Genomic DNA, 16,492 nt, shown 5'->3' on the forward strand with positions numbered 1-16,492 from the left:
CCTGCCCCTCCAGCAAGGATTGTTCCTTTTACTTTCACTTCTCTGTATTAGAATCTTTTCCACTTTGTGCAGATTAAAAAAAAAACCATATCTATCTTAATCAACATTGTATAACACGTTTCATTCAGTTTAACTTGTCAAAATAATGTGAATTAAAAAAAAATAAAAATCCACCAAACCTCAGCAGAAAACAGACGAAAGAAAGGAAGGTTTAAATGATCAGGAGGAGGTGTAGTTTGCACAAGTTAATAATGTAACTACTGTACATTGCAGGACAAATGCATTCATCCCATATTGTGAATTGTTACAGCCTTAATCCTTTGAACCCTGAGCTCCTTGGACTTTCGGCTCCCTGGAGAAAAAAATCCGGCCGCTCAGGTATACGGACGTTTGAATAGCGGCCGGTAAAACGGCCGCTAAGGTTCCAAGGGTTAAGACAAAAGAAAAACCCCCACACATAACAGCTTGGCAGCTTTATTTTTTTTAACATTTCAAGCAAAAACAACACAAGGCAGAACATCACAACAGGCACGAATACAGCTCAGTCCTGTCTGTGCCAAGTAACAGGGTGTGGAACAATGGCTTCAAAAGCGATGCCTTTTCCTCATGACAGTCATCATGAAACATTCGCCTTTTGCCACTTCAAGTGTTTTTCACCATAGCTTTGGGCGTGGAAAGGTAACCCAATGTACGAGCTGGATAGGCTGCTTCTGGTACGTGGCAAGGGCTGGCCACAAAGGACATCTGATGGGGGTAGTGAAGAGACCGAGTCTTTATGGCGCATTGTGTCTTACTGAGATGACATCACATATGGCCTCAAATTTCCACCAGGATTTAAAGTTTAAGTTTTATGCTCAATGGAGAGTTGAGGGGGAAAAAGTCGCAAACCGCTCAAAGCTGTGAACTTGATCAACAAACGGTGATGGAACTTCAAAAGACGTGATCGATATGGCCACAAGGATATCAATGACACGGTCAGTCGAGCATTGCTCTTTCTCTCCCGCAAGTTGACACTTTGCACGTTTCAAAACCTAATAACCCAAGACATTTCACTCATCACAACCATTATGGAAATATTACATACTAATCTCAAACCAATTCACCATGCAACTCTAAAATTGACTATTTCTTGATGCTAAACATGCTTTTCGTTTTTACGAGGAAGGTAACAACAAACGATATAAACACTATTTAAGAATGAAAGTTCAGAAGTAATAAAGCAGACATTGGAGCTGCACATAGGTGTACACTGGAAGCACGATGGTCAATTAGATGCCGTTTTTGCATCGTATTGAACGCTTACAACAGTCGATCAGTGCGACAATGGCAGCTTGGTGTTAGTGCATCTGGCTGTCCTTGCTGGCGGTGCACTCTGATAATCGATACAACAGTAACAGACTGTATTTTTCAGTTTGTGGTTTAGTCAGCGAATGACAGCGAGTCTTGGTAGACATTGCTGGCATGGCTTTAGTGGGTTCGATTTGGTCCGGCACTCGTGCATCACATGATGATCGAGACACGACCCAATAAGGCCTTTGATATTCGACCGCATTCCATAAGGCAGTTTTCCGGCAGCTCTAATTGAGCGCCTTCAGTGAAACGTGACAAAAAGCAAAGCAGCAAGTAGCGATTAAACAAACGGATATCCGTAGTAAAAACTAAAGAGCGGCAGTTTAGCTAGTTGATAAAAGTCTGAGCAATCTGACCTTCGAGGAACCAAAACACGACCTATTATAGGCAACTGATTTTGCATGTATTTTATTTGCTATTACCCAAAATCACCCAAAGAACAAAAAAAAATGATACCGCTTTGGCATGCATTTTATGGTCCCTTTATTACTGCTTATCGAGTAAACAAACGTTTGTGGGGTCAAGAAACATTCCAAGAAAATGTGACCATGATGGTGAATTGGCTTGAGATATATCTATCTATCTTTCAGTGACAACTTGGTCAATTCCACGTGTAGATGAGTTCAACACAATGGCATCAAATTGAAAACATAGCCTCAATTCCCATGAAGTACTCGCGTGGGGGAACAGATGTGGAAGAAGACTGTACGCTAATGTTGAGGTTAAATTTTTTTTTTAACTCCCCCAAAATATTTAAATTTGTTTCATTCCCACAGCCCTCACTCCTACCCCCATTGCAACTTTCCAAACCTTAAAACTTTGCAGGCCTTGAACAGGTGCATTCCCAAAAAGAGACAACATGGTGGATATTCCAATTCATTCAAAAATAATGGATAGAGCACCCTGAAGAAAAATTTCATGGAAACATCAGGTTCCCCCACCTACTGCTTGGGCATAATTTCTGGAAATCTGCCCCCCACCCCCACCCCCCAAAGCTGTTTCACCACTGGCTTCAGGATTTTAAATCGGCATTGCCAGGAGAACGTAATTAGTGTTCATTTCGCTGAAATGATTGCACATCGGCACACGGAGCTGTGTAAACTTCCAAAGTTTTGAAATGCTTTTCGAACTCTAATACAAACCGATGAATGATGAACACAAGTGAGCGTGCCTGTCTCAATGAACCAAAAGGACTGTGAGAACGTACGATAGGAAAGCAATACCTCTGAAAAGGTTCCACAGGATTAGAAACATTGTTAAAGGCTAGAACATGTACATTACACAATCTTTATTTATTTATTTTAAACACAATTCTAAATTAAATTCTGAGTGTCGTCGACTTCCTGACAAACTTTCAGTAACTTCAAAGTAGCAAGCAACAAAGAAAGTATAAAGTAAGATGCTTGGTCTATTTCATGAAGAGGCAAGACTCACAGAACAGAGGACAAAAAAAAAAAAACATTGAGTCAGAAGGAAGGGTGCCATCTTGTTATCAAGTACTGGAGTAGGCCGTGAAACACCGAGGCCGTGCCCATGTATTTAAATGATCGTGAGTGTTCAGTTTTGCATTCTTGAGATGACGACGATCAACATCGAACGGGTAATTCAACATCGAACGAAGGCAAAACATTCCAGAACAACTTCAGTAAGCAAATATCATATTCCAACCACAATCCCAAAACATTTGGGATCCGTCTAGGGTACCCCGTTGTGTTCATTGTGAGCCTTCTTTGAGGTAGGAAAAGCAGATGAGAGGAAAGAAGGGCAGTAGATGGTCTCGTGAATTTCACTAAAGAAGGACAAACAAAGGCAGTACTAGCTTTCTGGCTAGAATTTCAATCCACAACTGAATTCTGTAAGTGTCAGCCTTGACTGGCCAATTTACAACGCCAAATGGCTGGTAGAGCGCTCTGTAACATATCACTCAAAAAGGGATGCCGAGACGGCAATCCGAACTGCATGGAGACTTGTACTTGGCCAGCCACAGCGGTTGTACCGGTTTATCTTCAAGCCCGCTGCTCTTTGCATGGACAAGCCTGAATCGACACAACTCAACGTGAACAACCATACGCTTGATAAAACATTTCAAATGCTTTGCACCTTACCCTCACAGCCAAATCGGGTTCTGTTGGACAGACCCCTCTGAAAGCAGTGTCAATCACAAGCTTCAGATTTCACAGCATTTCCAGTGGGTATCGGTAGACAAAATCGTCATCGAGAAGTGGAGTCGTAAAGTTCACTTGAGCCGCTGTGTGACGTTGGCCAGGGCCACCGCAAAGGCCTGCACTGCCGAGAAGGGGGCCTGAAAGTCGAGAATGTAGGCATTGCCATCAATCCGACCAAACTGCATCACCTGCAAAACAGAACACATGTATGCATGTACACACGTTTGTGCACGACAACTTCCATCAATAACATTGATACTTTTGCAACTCTGACCCTTGGCATTTGACTATGGGTTCACCTGGTTGGCATTCCCATCTGAATGCATAGCTTGTGATGTTGGATTCCAAGGTTCAAATGCCATTTATCCACCCCCCACTCCCAAGCCCACCTCCTCACAAATTTCTCATCTTTCTTTCCTGAGATTTTGCTTCTGTATCCATATTGTCCACCTCGTGTGCCCTCTTCTCGCCTTCATTCATTCCTCTGCACATCTCTTATTTGTCAAAGTCTCCCTCTAATTTGTCCTTCAAAGCGGCCGTTGTTGTCTCCGCCTCATTCGACTGTTCCTTTTCTTCCGTTGCGTCCTGATCCATTCAGTGTTCCGCTCTTCCACAAGCCTTGACTTTGTATACAAAAAAAATAAAACCAATTGTCTCGTGTCCACCAATAATGTCCTTCTGATTCAAGAAAAATACAACAATAACCATTCCTTTTGTGCCACCAGTCACATAGGGCTGCCAAGGCCGTTTCATTGGCTCGGGGACACAATCCAGGATGGGTAACCACTCCGATGCAGGATCCTCAAATGCTCGTACTCATTTTGCCGACCTCGGAAAGAAGACAGGCTGAGTCTTCCCACATGGTGTTCATTCATGACACAGATCAGAGCTTAAGACCTTCAGCTCGCCTCCTTAACTGTAATATCCACCACCAGGTGAAAAGTACAACAATGTTTCCTAATTTGCCTTCTCCTTGACGTGATCATGGAGGTGAGCTATCACCGGCACCCTGGCCAAATTCCAAATTACGGCTTGAACCCACAGGGGACATTGCATCAAGTAGCACAGCCATTCCCCCAGAAAGTGATGCTACCCGCAGTCATGTGGAGGAAGAGGAAGAAGATGATGTACAGGCTCCTTTATGAGCCTTTTACAGAGAAATTGAAAACACTTATTCCTAGCAAGTTTCATACAATCAACTGAAGAAAGAAATGCTTGGACTTGTACGACTTGTACGAATCGATCTCAGCAAATAGGATGACAGGTTGGCAACTTATAGCCAGACAAACTGTTGTTCCCCATCCCTCTGACAAGGTCGGAGACGGGGGACATTAAAATGAGTTCTGTCCGACTGATCATCCGTCCATGTACTTCTGTCTCTGCGATATTTCAAACACCGTTGAACATTTAGCTTTCATATTGTTACGGCTGTGGAAATTCGCAGAACACCATAAAGGGTCCTTAGTTCAGTTAGATCAATAAGTCTGTGTTCAGTTAGATTTCCCCACCGTTGTTTAGAGGGAATTTCTTCGTGTTCACCGGGCTGCGACCCTTTGAGATCGCGTTTTTCTTTACCTATCGTTATTTTGAACCTACATGCAAACAACAACCGCCACCAAGTACGCCGCAACGCCAAGCATGCAACAAACCTACACGCAAACAACAACCACCACCAAGTAGGCCGCAACGCCAAGCACGCAACAAACCTACACGCAAACAACAACCGCCACCAAGTACGCCGCAACGCCAAGCACACAACAAACCTACACGCAAACAACAACCGCCACCAAGTATGTCACAACACCAACCACGCTACAATTTCCCTCACAACAACCACCACCATCTTCGCCACTACCCCCGCTTCCAAACGCCATCCTCCACGGTCCATGCTACAACGGTTTCCGCGTCGGGAACTGTCCGAGAACGCGGGCAGGATTGGCAGAACAAAAGCTCTTGTGGAGCCTGTGGGGTTTTCCCGCCTATTTTCCCCGTGCCTGGTGTGAAGGGAAGGGGGCAGGGCAGCTCGCTGCCGATTGGTGGATGCACGGCGTGAGGCGGTCGGCGTGAGGGAACGCCCCTTTTCGGGAAGTTTCTCGAAGGGAGGCAGAGCCGAAAATGGGGAGGAGCGAAGGGCGGAGCCCCGCACTATATAAGGCGGACCGCACACGGGCTCTCTCTTCCCTTGGTGGTCGAGGTCGAGTTCTCTCTTTCGTGGACGTCGGGTCATGCTCCCTCTCCCTCCCTCTCGTCTTGGCGCTGATTTTTTTCCCCTGTCTCCCGGTGGTCCTGTTGAGCGACCTGTTGGCGAAGGCGCGGGCCAGTTGCGAGTCCGGGCGACGCATCGGGTACGCAGACGGGAGGCGCAGACTGCCGGCATCGGGGACGCAGACTGCCGACTGTGTGGAGCGAACCTGCGCGTCTGGCGAGGAGCGCCGGAGAGAGCTTACCGCCCATCGTCGCAAGGCCCGGAGTCAGGCGCGGCCACGCTAACTGCCGTGCAGTCGTGACCTGCCCACCGAGACACCTCGAGGGTGCCCACGACCATAAAGGTCTCCGGACCCCGTCTACCCCCTTGCCTGTGAGGAGGTCTTTCCATTTGTTTTGTTTTGTATGACTGCTGTGGCGCCGTGTCCCTGTAAGTAGAACCTGCTCAGTAACTGTGCTGTAAATACACCCTTGCTTATAGTCGGTCGTATTGTTTTTGTTTTCTACTTGTTGCCTGTACATTGCATTACTGCCTTGCTTGTGTTGTGTGTGTAATACGTGTTTAGTGAATAAATGTCCTTGTGTGCAATGTATCCCGTTCGGCGTGTCGTATTTCCCTTTTAAAAAGCCATCTTGCATCGTGGAATGGGTAGTGGGTTTTGAACGCCTGGTAAAGATAATCGGATCCATCGAGGTCGGCGATAACACCGCTCGGTTATCACTGTAGTACGGAAAGGACCGCTTAAGCAGTTCGTGTCCCAAGCCGACCTGCGGCGCGGTGCAGCCCCTCGGTAGGTAACCCGCGCAGGTACTTAGGTATATCGACATTCGGCGATTCACCCTATTTCGCACGGGTAGAATGCGGACTGGGCTGTGGTGAGGTTAAACCCTCACCTGTGACTGGTTCCTGGCGGTAGTTCCAGGAGGGTCACGACTGAATTGTCCGTCCGGTGGGCGACGCGGTTGCGATTAGAGGTACGCGGCCGATCGCACGCCGGCGGGCGCGAATTCGTAACAATATCGCAGATATCTATTCCTCATGACATTATCTCAACTTGGTTATATCACGGCTGTGATTGGCTGAATTGTGTTACCATGGCAACCATCTCACCATACACAATTTGGCTTGTGTACGTAATATTACAAAAACCGTTCAAGATTTAGCTTTCATATTACACAGATCAATTCTTCATACCACCCAAAAGGCGGGGGACCTCCAGTATCAGCTCCATGTACTTTTACGTGCAATGTCTCGCTCGATTGAAGAGCTGACTAACAAAGGAAGAAAGGTTTACGCACTGATGAAGGTATTATGGGGCAAAAAAATGATGAGTCAAACCAAATAAGTTTGGTGAGTGGCAGGATGGCATTGGTAGGAAACATCCAGAAAAGGTGAGCACAAGAGCATAGACAGATTGTGGGGAGGGGGTGTGGAAAGAGAGGCATTGTGTTTGAGCCACAACCTTTAAGGACTATCAGGATGGCTAGACAAAGGAAGTTGAGAGAAAGGAGTGGGGGTGGGGAGGAGGGAGGAGGGAGGAGGGAGGAATAACCATTCAAGCATACCAGGGAAGGAGTTACTGAGTGAATATATGCATTCTGGTCGGTGTGAGGGGGAGAAAATAGCTAAATGGGAAAGGGTGCAAGATGATATGCAAACCTGAGACTTATGAAGTGATACACCTCCTGTATTAGGCAATTCAAGAAAAACAAGGTGAAATGTAAAGGTGTATTACACTGACCAACTTCCCATCCAGCTCAATCTGGAAGTTTTTGGCTGACTCTTGGGTGACTCGTCCTCCAAAGTCCAGCTGGTATACCTGTGTAGCCTCATTCCACAGCGGCTGTTTGTTTGCCATTACAAATACGAACCCTGGTCCACCAACCAAGCTGTTTGTGGATACTGGAACATTGGCCAATGGCAGGCCTCCAGCCACTCCGGGAACCATCCCCGTTAGCCGGCCATCCTCACGATCCGCACCTCGGCGACCTTAAAGAAAAGTTTGAAGGGCGAAACTGGTACCATTGATGGGGTGAACGGCAGCTGTGATGGGTTTTCTAAAATATATTCCTTTTGCATTCATTATTTTAACATGATCTAAGGCTCATAGTGGAGCTGCCAAACACACATGGACATACAGACGAACATACACGACGCAACACAAGACAGTATTCCAAGACAATGTCTTGTTGAACAAAGTTTTTCTGCAAAACATTGTTCTGATAGATTCTGTAATGTGACATTGTACTACACCCTTCTAAAGAACTACAGACTACTGGTCAATTCACTCTCCCACCACCAAAAATTGTTAATTTCCTACCTTTACCATTGTCACCATCACCAGGAAGTCGTCCAGATCGCCGACTTTTCCACGCCTTACGACCCGAACCAGCTGCCCCTTGACATTCGTCCGTACCCACCATGACCTCATGCTCACTGTCCGAGCTCTCAGCTGGCTCGCCTTGCCCACTTCCTGAACTGCGAGACCCTCCCAAAGCAGGCCTGGGCCCTGGCATGCACCTCCTCCGCTCATTTGGAGCCAGTCGAGGACTCGGCAGCAAGGCATTAAACATGTCTTTACATGATGCTGCACAAACAAGTGAAGAATATTACTGACTGCCCCCCAAAACGATTAATTTTTAGGTTTATTAGACAGGTGTTGCTTCTTGAAAAGTAGGTTAATAATAATAATAACAACAACAACAACAACAACAACAATAATAATGGCAATGTTAAAATCAATGCCACTTTATCAGTCATTATTTTTGCAACCTGGAATAATCTCTAAAAAACATATCTAAAAGGGAAACAAATTGTCATGGAATTAACCCCAAAAAGAAAGAAAACTAACTTCACTCCCCCCCCCAAAAAAAACAAAAAAAAAAACATTGAAGACATTAATTTTAATGACACTTAAGACCAACCTTGCAGTCCCTCTGCAGCGACTTGGATTATGTCGTCTTCACCCCGACCGCTATCGGCCCGCGCTTTGCGACTCTTACGCTTGTCACTCCGTGGCTCTGTCAACAGCGCACCCTCACCAGAGTATGCTGTCAATGGCCCTTCGTCGGTGTCAGGCCGAGCAGCCTGCCCGTCCTCCAGTATCAAATTTCCAGGCCGTGGTAGTGTCACATAGGCCAGGCCAGGCAGGTAACTGGTTGCCAGACTATGACGTGGACCTGAAAGACCCCCGTCGGCATAGTTATGGCCCAATGTTGCGCTGATACCAGGCACTTTGGTGGCTGCTGGACGAAGAGTGGCATAGCACTGTGCAGCAGCTGTTTGTCCACGAGATGCCAGGCTGACAGAGGGTACCTTTGACCTGTGCTGTGCAGCAGCTGACTTCGCTCGCACGGCCTGCCGAAACCAGAGGTCCGCTGAAGGCCCAAGTGTAGGGGGGTCACGGTAGCTTGGTACAGGCCGTGGAAGCGTTGAGAACGTGGCAGGTGCTGTGATGTTGGGAATAAGACCCTGTCCCGGCCGGCTTGGCTTCAGGGTACCACCTATAAGTACTGGGCCATGGGGTGGAGGACCACCTAGAACTTCTGATTTCACTGGTTCCTTGGGCCTGCTGGTTGTACATTCTGATGGGTCATCTTCAGAAAAAGCTCCATTAACATATTCACCCAACCCATCTACTGATTTCTGGGCACGATCTGTGACAGAAGCACGTCCATTGGCACTTGAACCAAGTAAGCTATAGGTGGAGCGTGCTGCAAGGCTTGCTGAGTGTACAATTACAGTGTTCTTGGTGGGTCCCTGGCCCCACATGCCATGTGCTGGACGCTGCAAGCAGGGGCAACCTTCTGGCGGAACCTTATTCCGTGATGGTGCTGGAAGCGTTGCTCGACCAGGCCGTGGATATGCTGGAGGTGGTGGTGGTGGAGGTGGCGGCAAAGCTTTATCTCCTTGTCGTTTACTTGCTGCTGCTTTGATAGAGCCAGGTGGTGGGGATGTGGGCGCAGTGATGCGAAGAGTGAAGCTGCCTGAGATGCGTGGGGCAACAGATGCAGGCGCATTGGGTGAGGAGCGTGGCCGACACACTTCCTGTACATTTCCACTACTATCAAAGGTTGTAATGCGTTCATAGCCGAGTGTTGAGACTGGAGGACAACTGCATCCTATCGACTGAAGTGACTGTGGAGGCAGTGGAGCAGCCTGCCCTGTCTGCATTTGTTGGAACTGCATTTGTTGTTGTAAATGGAGCTGCTGCTGTAGCTGCAAAAGCTGTGAGTGTTGAGATGTGGTGGGCTGTGTCTGTTGCTGCTGCATATGCTGAAATTGTGAAAGATGCAATTGTGATGGCATAGGCTGTTGCTGCTGAAACTGAATATGGTGCTGATGTGTACATTGATGTTGTTGTTGCTGCTGCTGTTGTTGCTGAATAGCGTGCTGTTGCTGAAGTGCGTGCTGTTGCTGAAGCGCGTGCTGTTGCTGAAGCGCGTGCTGTTGCTGAAGCACGTTCTGTTGCTGAAGCGCGTGCTGTTGCTGAAGCGTGTGCTGTTGCTGAAGCGCGTGCTGTTGCTGAAGCGCGTGCTGTTGCTGAAAAGCGTGCTGTTGCTGAAGCGCGTGCTGTTGCTGAAGAGCGTGCTGCTGCTGAAGAGCATGCTGTTGCTGAATCGTGTGCTGCTGCAAGTGTGTGGATTGCTGTTGCTGAAGCTGAATATGTGATTGTGGGAACTGTCCTGGTAGGACATGCAATGAGTGATGTGGGACAGTTTGTGGTGGTAGGCCAGGTAATTGTTGCTGTTGTTGCAGTGGTGGTGGTGGGACAGGAGGAGGAGGAGGTGGTGGTGGAATCACATGATGTGATTGTGGTAGCTGTAATTGTTGCAGGAGGTAGTGCGCTTGTTGTTGCTGTAACTGCAAGAGCGGTGCTGGAGGTGGAGCTGGTTGAGTTGGAGGTTCTACCATACCAAGCCGCAAAGCCTCACCGCCTTTTCGTATGTGTGCCACTGCAGCATTGTGATCTCCACCAAGTAATGGAAGGGGCACATTCGAACCCCCATTGATCACACCATTTTCAAGTTCTGACACTCGAGGGGTGTCTATACAAGGTCGTACAGGGTCTTGTCGTAGTTGTGCATTAAGCAGAGGTCGGCGAAAAGTCCCAAAAACCTCTGCTCCAGCCTGATTTGTGGTGCTGTCTGCACGGGAAACCCCTGGTGCAACCCGATTATTAGCAACGAGCTCAAGCGCCAGTGCTGCAGCTCTCTGATTGGTTAACTTATCAGTTGTCACACTCTGATTAGTTGGGGTTGTTCGCCGTCCAGCTAGCAACTCCAGTGGCAGAAACTGATTGGATAATGTTGGCTGAGAGCCGGTTGCCCTTGATGTAGGAGGAAGGGCTTGCATCTGTGGTGGTCTTTCATAAACTGTTTGTTGGTTTGTTGGTGGCAAGGCTGGAGGAGGTGGTGGAGGTGGCAGCGGCCTTTGACAATCTGGTTGATGAGTGGGCCCTGGCCTAGGATTTGTGAGGATATCCAGCTGGACATTCTGATTGGCCAAGAGTGAGTGTGCAAGACCCAAGTTCTGAGTGGGAGAGATGGTTTGTGCTCCACTGTATACTGGTGCAATTGGAATGTTCATGGTGCAGGGTGGGCTTGCCTCTTGCGCACCAGCAACTCCAGGTGCTGGGTTGGCACACACATGCATGAGTTTGTGAAAAATAGTACAGAGACCATGTACAAATAGCAAATTTCCACTTGGCTGATTGAGTGTGCATGGGTGACCAGGTTGGTTGGGCAGGTAGAAGCATATTACACCACATGATGACTTGATTTGGGTTATCCAGCATACACAATTTGCCAATTTATTCCCTCAAGTGTAACCGCAACAAACAAGGCATACACGAAATTACACAAGTTGTGGTGTAAAGCAACAAAGTGGTGGAGAAATTGCATCCTACCCATAACCTCGTCCTCATCTTCACTGAACACGTTTGCTGCGAAGGCAGGGGGCGGAGGAAAGCCAGCCAACTGCTTCCGCACCTCGGGCAGGTATATTGTCATCTGTCGTGGCTGAAGATGCAGCAAACTGGTCTTGTAAATCACTGGGGGGTCAGGGATAGGAAGAGCAGGAGAAGTCTGGTGCCTTAAAAAGAGGTATTAAGGTTTTTACTCCAAATTGATATTTACCTCTGCCATTGAAGGTGGACAGAGTTATGTTTTCACCCCTATTTGTCTGTCTGTGAGCAGGATATCTCAAAAAGTTATGGACCAATTCGGACCAAACTTAGTGGAGAGTTTGGGTGTGTCACAAGGACGAATAAATTCGATTTTGGCGAAGATCCGGATTGGGATCCGGCCTATCAGTGGGATACAAAACGCAAACTGTTCAGCCTGGGGAAGGTATCTGCTCTACCGAGTGCTGTTCTAGTTCTCCATAAACAGGGTGTTTCAAAAAGATTGATACAACTTTGACTTCCTGGCATTTCTTTGTTTTTTTGACCTCTACAGTTTTCCTTTTCAGGGTTTGGTGTAGTTATCGTGGTATTTGTTCCCTGGGATTTCTAGCTCCGTAGCTCAGCTATGGCATTGACAATGAAGCAGAAGACAAAAGTGGTGGCTCTGTGGTATGAGACTAAACCATATGTGGACACCCGCCGGAGGTTCTGCCAGGAATACGACCTCAGACAACGTGAAGGCCCGCAAGTTGTGCCATTCAACGTATTGTAAAACATTTTGAGCACAAGGGTACAGTGCACAACCAGAGCAAAGGCAACAGTGGCAGGCCAGCATCAGCAACCAAGAGCCAAGCCAACATCGACGACGTGTGGGATTCTGCAGTGGACAGTCCCAAGAAGTCCCACCGCCAGCGCTCCCAGGAAATCAGCATCAGAACAACATCAGTCTGGCGTATCCTCACGAAGAAACTGAAGCTTTTCCCATTCATCATCTCTATTAGGTATAAACTGAGTCAAGATGACATGAGATGGAGACTTGATATGTGCAATTGGCTCAGTGACAGGATGGTGTGGTACCCAAACTGGATCAACCTGATCTGGTTCAGTGATGAAGCCCATTTTCACTTAAACGGTGCCATCAACAACCACAACATTTTTCTGGGGGGCAGAAACACCTGAGGAGATCATAGAGGTACTTGAAAGGGCCTAAGGTCACATGCTTCTGCACCTTCAATGCCAGATGGGGAACGCTTGGGCCTTACTGGTTTGAGAATGACAACAATAGGATGGTGACGATCAACGGTGAGCACTACTGGGCCATGCTCCAGAGGTTCCATAATGATCGAGCCCAAAAGGTCACCCCAAACCAGCTCAGCATGACCTGGTTTATGCAGGATGGTGCACCCCCACATACAGCTCGTGACACCATCACTTTCCTGCAGCAGCTCTTTAGAAACTGCCTCGTTGCCTTGGGTACCGCTCATGACAGGGCACCCCATAGCCCAGACTTGAACCCTCTGGACTAATGGATCTGAGGGGGACTGCCAAGGGTTCTGTTACGCCAACCACCCTGCCACACTGGATGATCTGAAGCGGGAGGTGTCACATGAGACCTACAGGAAAGTTGGACAGAACTTTGGAGTCAGGATCAATGCCTGTCTCAACCGTGGAGGGGCACATATCGAGAACATCAATTACAAGGATTTTGCATAAATGCCAATTTCAGACCTTGGGCTCTCACCAACTCAAGCAGTGACTCACTGCAACAGCAATCAGTGACAGAAAATACCATGTCATGAGCTTTCACAAAATGTTTGGTTCATGTCCCTGTTTCTTTGTAAATAAACATTGAAAGTTGCATCACTCTTTTTGAAACACCCTGTCCGATACACAGCGAGTAAACAAAATACCCCGGTTGGTTCCAGCATTCACGGAATCAGAGGTTTGTACCTCGTGAGTTATAAATGTATTAATATTAATTTCCATTCACAAATCATATGATACAGAGGCTAACAGATCCTTGACAATTATTTCACAATTCAAAAGGCAAAAAATATTTAAAAAAGAGGAAAATGATGTGGTTGGAAATATAGGTGCAAGCAGACGGGGTACCTGCACCAAGGTTGGTGGGAAGAAAAGGTGCAAGACCCACAATCTTGAACTTTGTGCCCCAGATGTTAGACGTTACTTGAGCCAGGAATCCAGGCTATTGGGTCGTGTTTGGAGTGTGAGGGACAGCAAGCGATAGGTCAAAGTAAAAACCATGAGGAAAGTGAATGGGAAGGAAGGATGTCTGAGGTTGGATAAAATACACCTTGTACCCCATGATCATCTCACTCTTCCATGAGCCTCGCTTATCTAATATAAAAAAAGTAATCGTCAAGTTAAATAAATAAATAAATATACAAAAAAATTAATTTAACTAAAAGCAGGATAGCTACGAAAAAATGAAAGCTCATAGTGATCATATTCAGGAACAATATATGAAATATAAAGAACTTGGCTAACCTGCACCGATTCATCCAAAAGGAGGTCACGTCTTGACAGGCCTGGTGAGCCGAGCGATGATTTTCGGATTGGCAGGCGTGGAGAACGAGTGCTGTCACCACAGCTGCGGCTCAGCTTTGGAGAGCGACGAGCTTCCAGATTCATTCTGCAGTGGTGTATCAGGAATGATGTGAGATAGTGAGTCATCTCATAAAACTTCCTGATGACAATGTTTCAGAAAAAATAGAAATCAAAAAAAGAGCAAGAGTAGAAAGAAGAAGAAAAACAATGGGGTCCACACTGCTGTGGTGGGTGTCACTGCCATACCGAGGTATGCGCGGCGAGCAACTGGGACGGGAACGTGGCGAGCGGCGTGATGGTGGTTCATCCCCCAAATCACCATCACTTCCGTCTGAACCATTTCCACTGTCAAAAAATCCACAGCCTGCACTTCCCACACCTCCACCTTCATCTGCAAAGAGTTCAACGGCCTCAATCAGTTTCACAATTTAAAAATAACAATTTCTTCATGAAAATTGTTTTGTATAAATAATTCCATACAAATAGCTAGGCTGCAGACAAAAGGAAAGGGAGTGCAAGTTCCCACATCTTTTGGTCTGACACTCTCACCTCCTCGTGGTTCTGACCCAGGATCCAGGATAATAAACTCTGGGCGCAACTTGCTGACACGACGCCCTTTGAGCACCGGAACCAATCCACCAAGGTGTTCGAGGTACAACACGTAAGTTGGACCTCCTCCGCTGTTGACCCCCGTCCCGACTCCTGCCACGCCTCCTGTAGCTCCTGGCCCCTCAGGCCCATCGTCGAGACGTCGAATCGTGCAGTGCAGTCGTTCACGTCCCAGCGGTGGGAAACTCACAAAGTCACGCAAGTTGTTGGGATCAGGAATGGGAGGCTGAACAGGATGTGTATGAGAATATAATTAATGATGATTGCATTCACTATTTAAATCGACACCCCAAGTTAGAATTAACAAATGTAACCTAATTTGTACTTCACACAAGGTTACTCACATAAATCAATAACATATACAGTCAGTGCACTCTCCGCAATAAAAAAAAAAACTCGGATTATGTGATTGTTGTTGCGATTTATCTACGTGACATCATGGGAAACAGATGAGGTGCAAACCTCTAGAGATAAATACTAAATGATTACATGTTCATCCCATTGTGATCCAATTGTGTAATGCTGTGTTGTGGCGAATGTTTTCACATAGGAATCCAACGTGGAAGTGACAATCTCAATACTGGGTCTGTTCACCTCCGGCAGCAATCACTGCATTGCACCGTCATCACATTGACCATATTATAAGCACTCAAATCTGAGCCTGGGGAAATGACATTTCATGGCCGGATCAGCTACTGTTCCAGCTCATCGAGGGTCTGTGTCTGTCTTGGCAAGGTTTGACCATGACGATCAGTAATATTGTAGAGATTTTCAAATGGATTTAAATCTGGTGAGATGGCTAGCCAGGATGTCATGACATCAGCATTGGCTTTGACAATAACATTCCTTGTTTGAATGGCCTTGTGAGCAGAAGCATTATCGTGCATAAAGATGATTCCTAGACCATGTTGTTGAAGGGTAGGCAACACATGTTGATAACTTCCTGGGGCTCTCATTAATGTATCGATCTGCCGTCAGATTGGCATGGATACAAATCAAGTTGGTGCGAAAGGTTTCAGCAATACCACCCCACATCATGAGACGTCCAGATCCAAAATTTGCAGCTTCCTGGCCAAAGACTGGGGCATATTATTTATTGCATCTTTTGCAGACCTGCGCATGGCCATCATGCCTTACAAGGAGAAAGCTGGATTCATCACCAATATAACACTTGCACATTGCCTCTGCATCCATCGAACATGCCGATTTGACCACTGCAAGCATGCTTGGATGTGTCGTGCTGCAAGTTTTGGACGCGAAACAGGATGAGTATGAATCCCTGCATCACAGAGGTGCCACAAGACGGTGTAGCCCCTTATCCTGCGAGGTCCAGGTAGAATGTTTGCAGAACTCTTGACAGTTGGAAACCGATTGAGTAGATGGGTCATGCAAAAGTAAAGGTCCTGAGTGGGGAGAGCCATTCTGGGAAGTCCACTTCTTGGCACATCTCGATCGAGTGGCTTGATAACATCTTCAGAGGTCACAAACAGTTTGTCTCCTCATGTTAAAGAGCTTGCAACATGGCGAATGGAAGACCCTGCTGGAATGTGCCCAACAATTTGATTCCTCTAATTTTCTGACAGACATTGTAACGGATTGTTAAATAATGTAATCATGGTGTTATTTTTGGATGATCCACATGCTGGTGTCTTGGAAAGACTTACGAATCTGCTCAGAATACCTCGTGTC

General features: G+C 46.9%; 1 protein-coding gene across 4 annotated transcripts in view; it reads right to left on the reverse strand.

Moving 5' to 3' along the window:
• Nucleotides 1-458: 458 nt before the first annotated feature.
• TULP4 (TUB like protein 4) overlaps nt 459-16,492 on the reverse strand; it is a 29,232-nt gene continuing 13,198 nt past the window's right edge. For all 4 annotated transcript variants that reach the window (XM_085879963.1, XM_085879973.1, XM_085879982.1 and 1 more), the window contains 9 exons: nt 14,744-15,029; nt 14,441-14,585; nt 14,135-14,279; nt 13,739-13,832; nt 11,630-11,773; nt 8,646-11,354; nt 8,042-8,308; nt 7,463-7,710; nt 459-3,703 (listed from right to left, as the gene is read on the reverse strand). In XM_085879963.1, the coding sequence (XP_085736089.1) occupies nt 3,587-3,703; nt 7,463-7,710; nt 8,042-8,308; nt 8,646-11,354; nt 11,630-11,773; nt 13,739-13,832; nt 14,135-14,279; nt 14,441-14,585; nt 14,744-15,029 (4,155 nt within the window). In that variant the 3' untranslated portion in view covers nt 459-3,586. The remainder of the gene's footprint in view (nt 3,704-7,462; nt 7,711-8,041; nt 8,309-8,645; nt 11,355-11,629; nt 11,774-13,738; nt 13,833-14,134; nt 14,280-14,440; nt 14,586-14,743; nt 15,030-16,492) is intronic.

This window comes from Eptatretus burgeri, chromosome 1 (assembly GCF_056783735.1).
Source record: "Eptatretus burgeri isolate ZD-2024b chromosome 1, Ebu_testis_v1, whole genome shotgun sequence".
Lineage (NCBI taxonomy): Eukaryota > Metazoa > Chordata > Myxini > Myxiniformes > Myxinidae > Eptatretus > Eptatretus burgeri.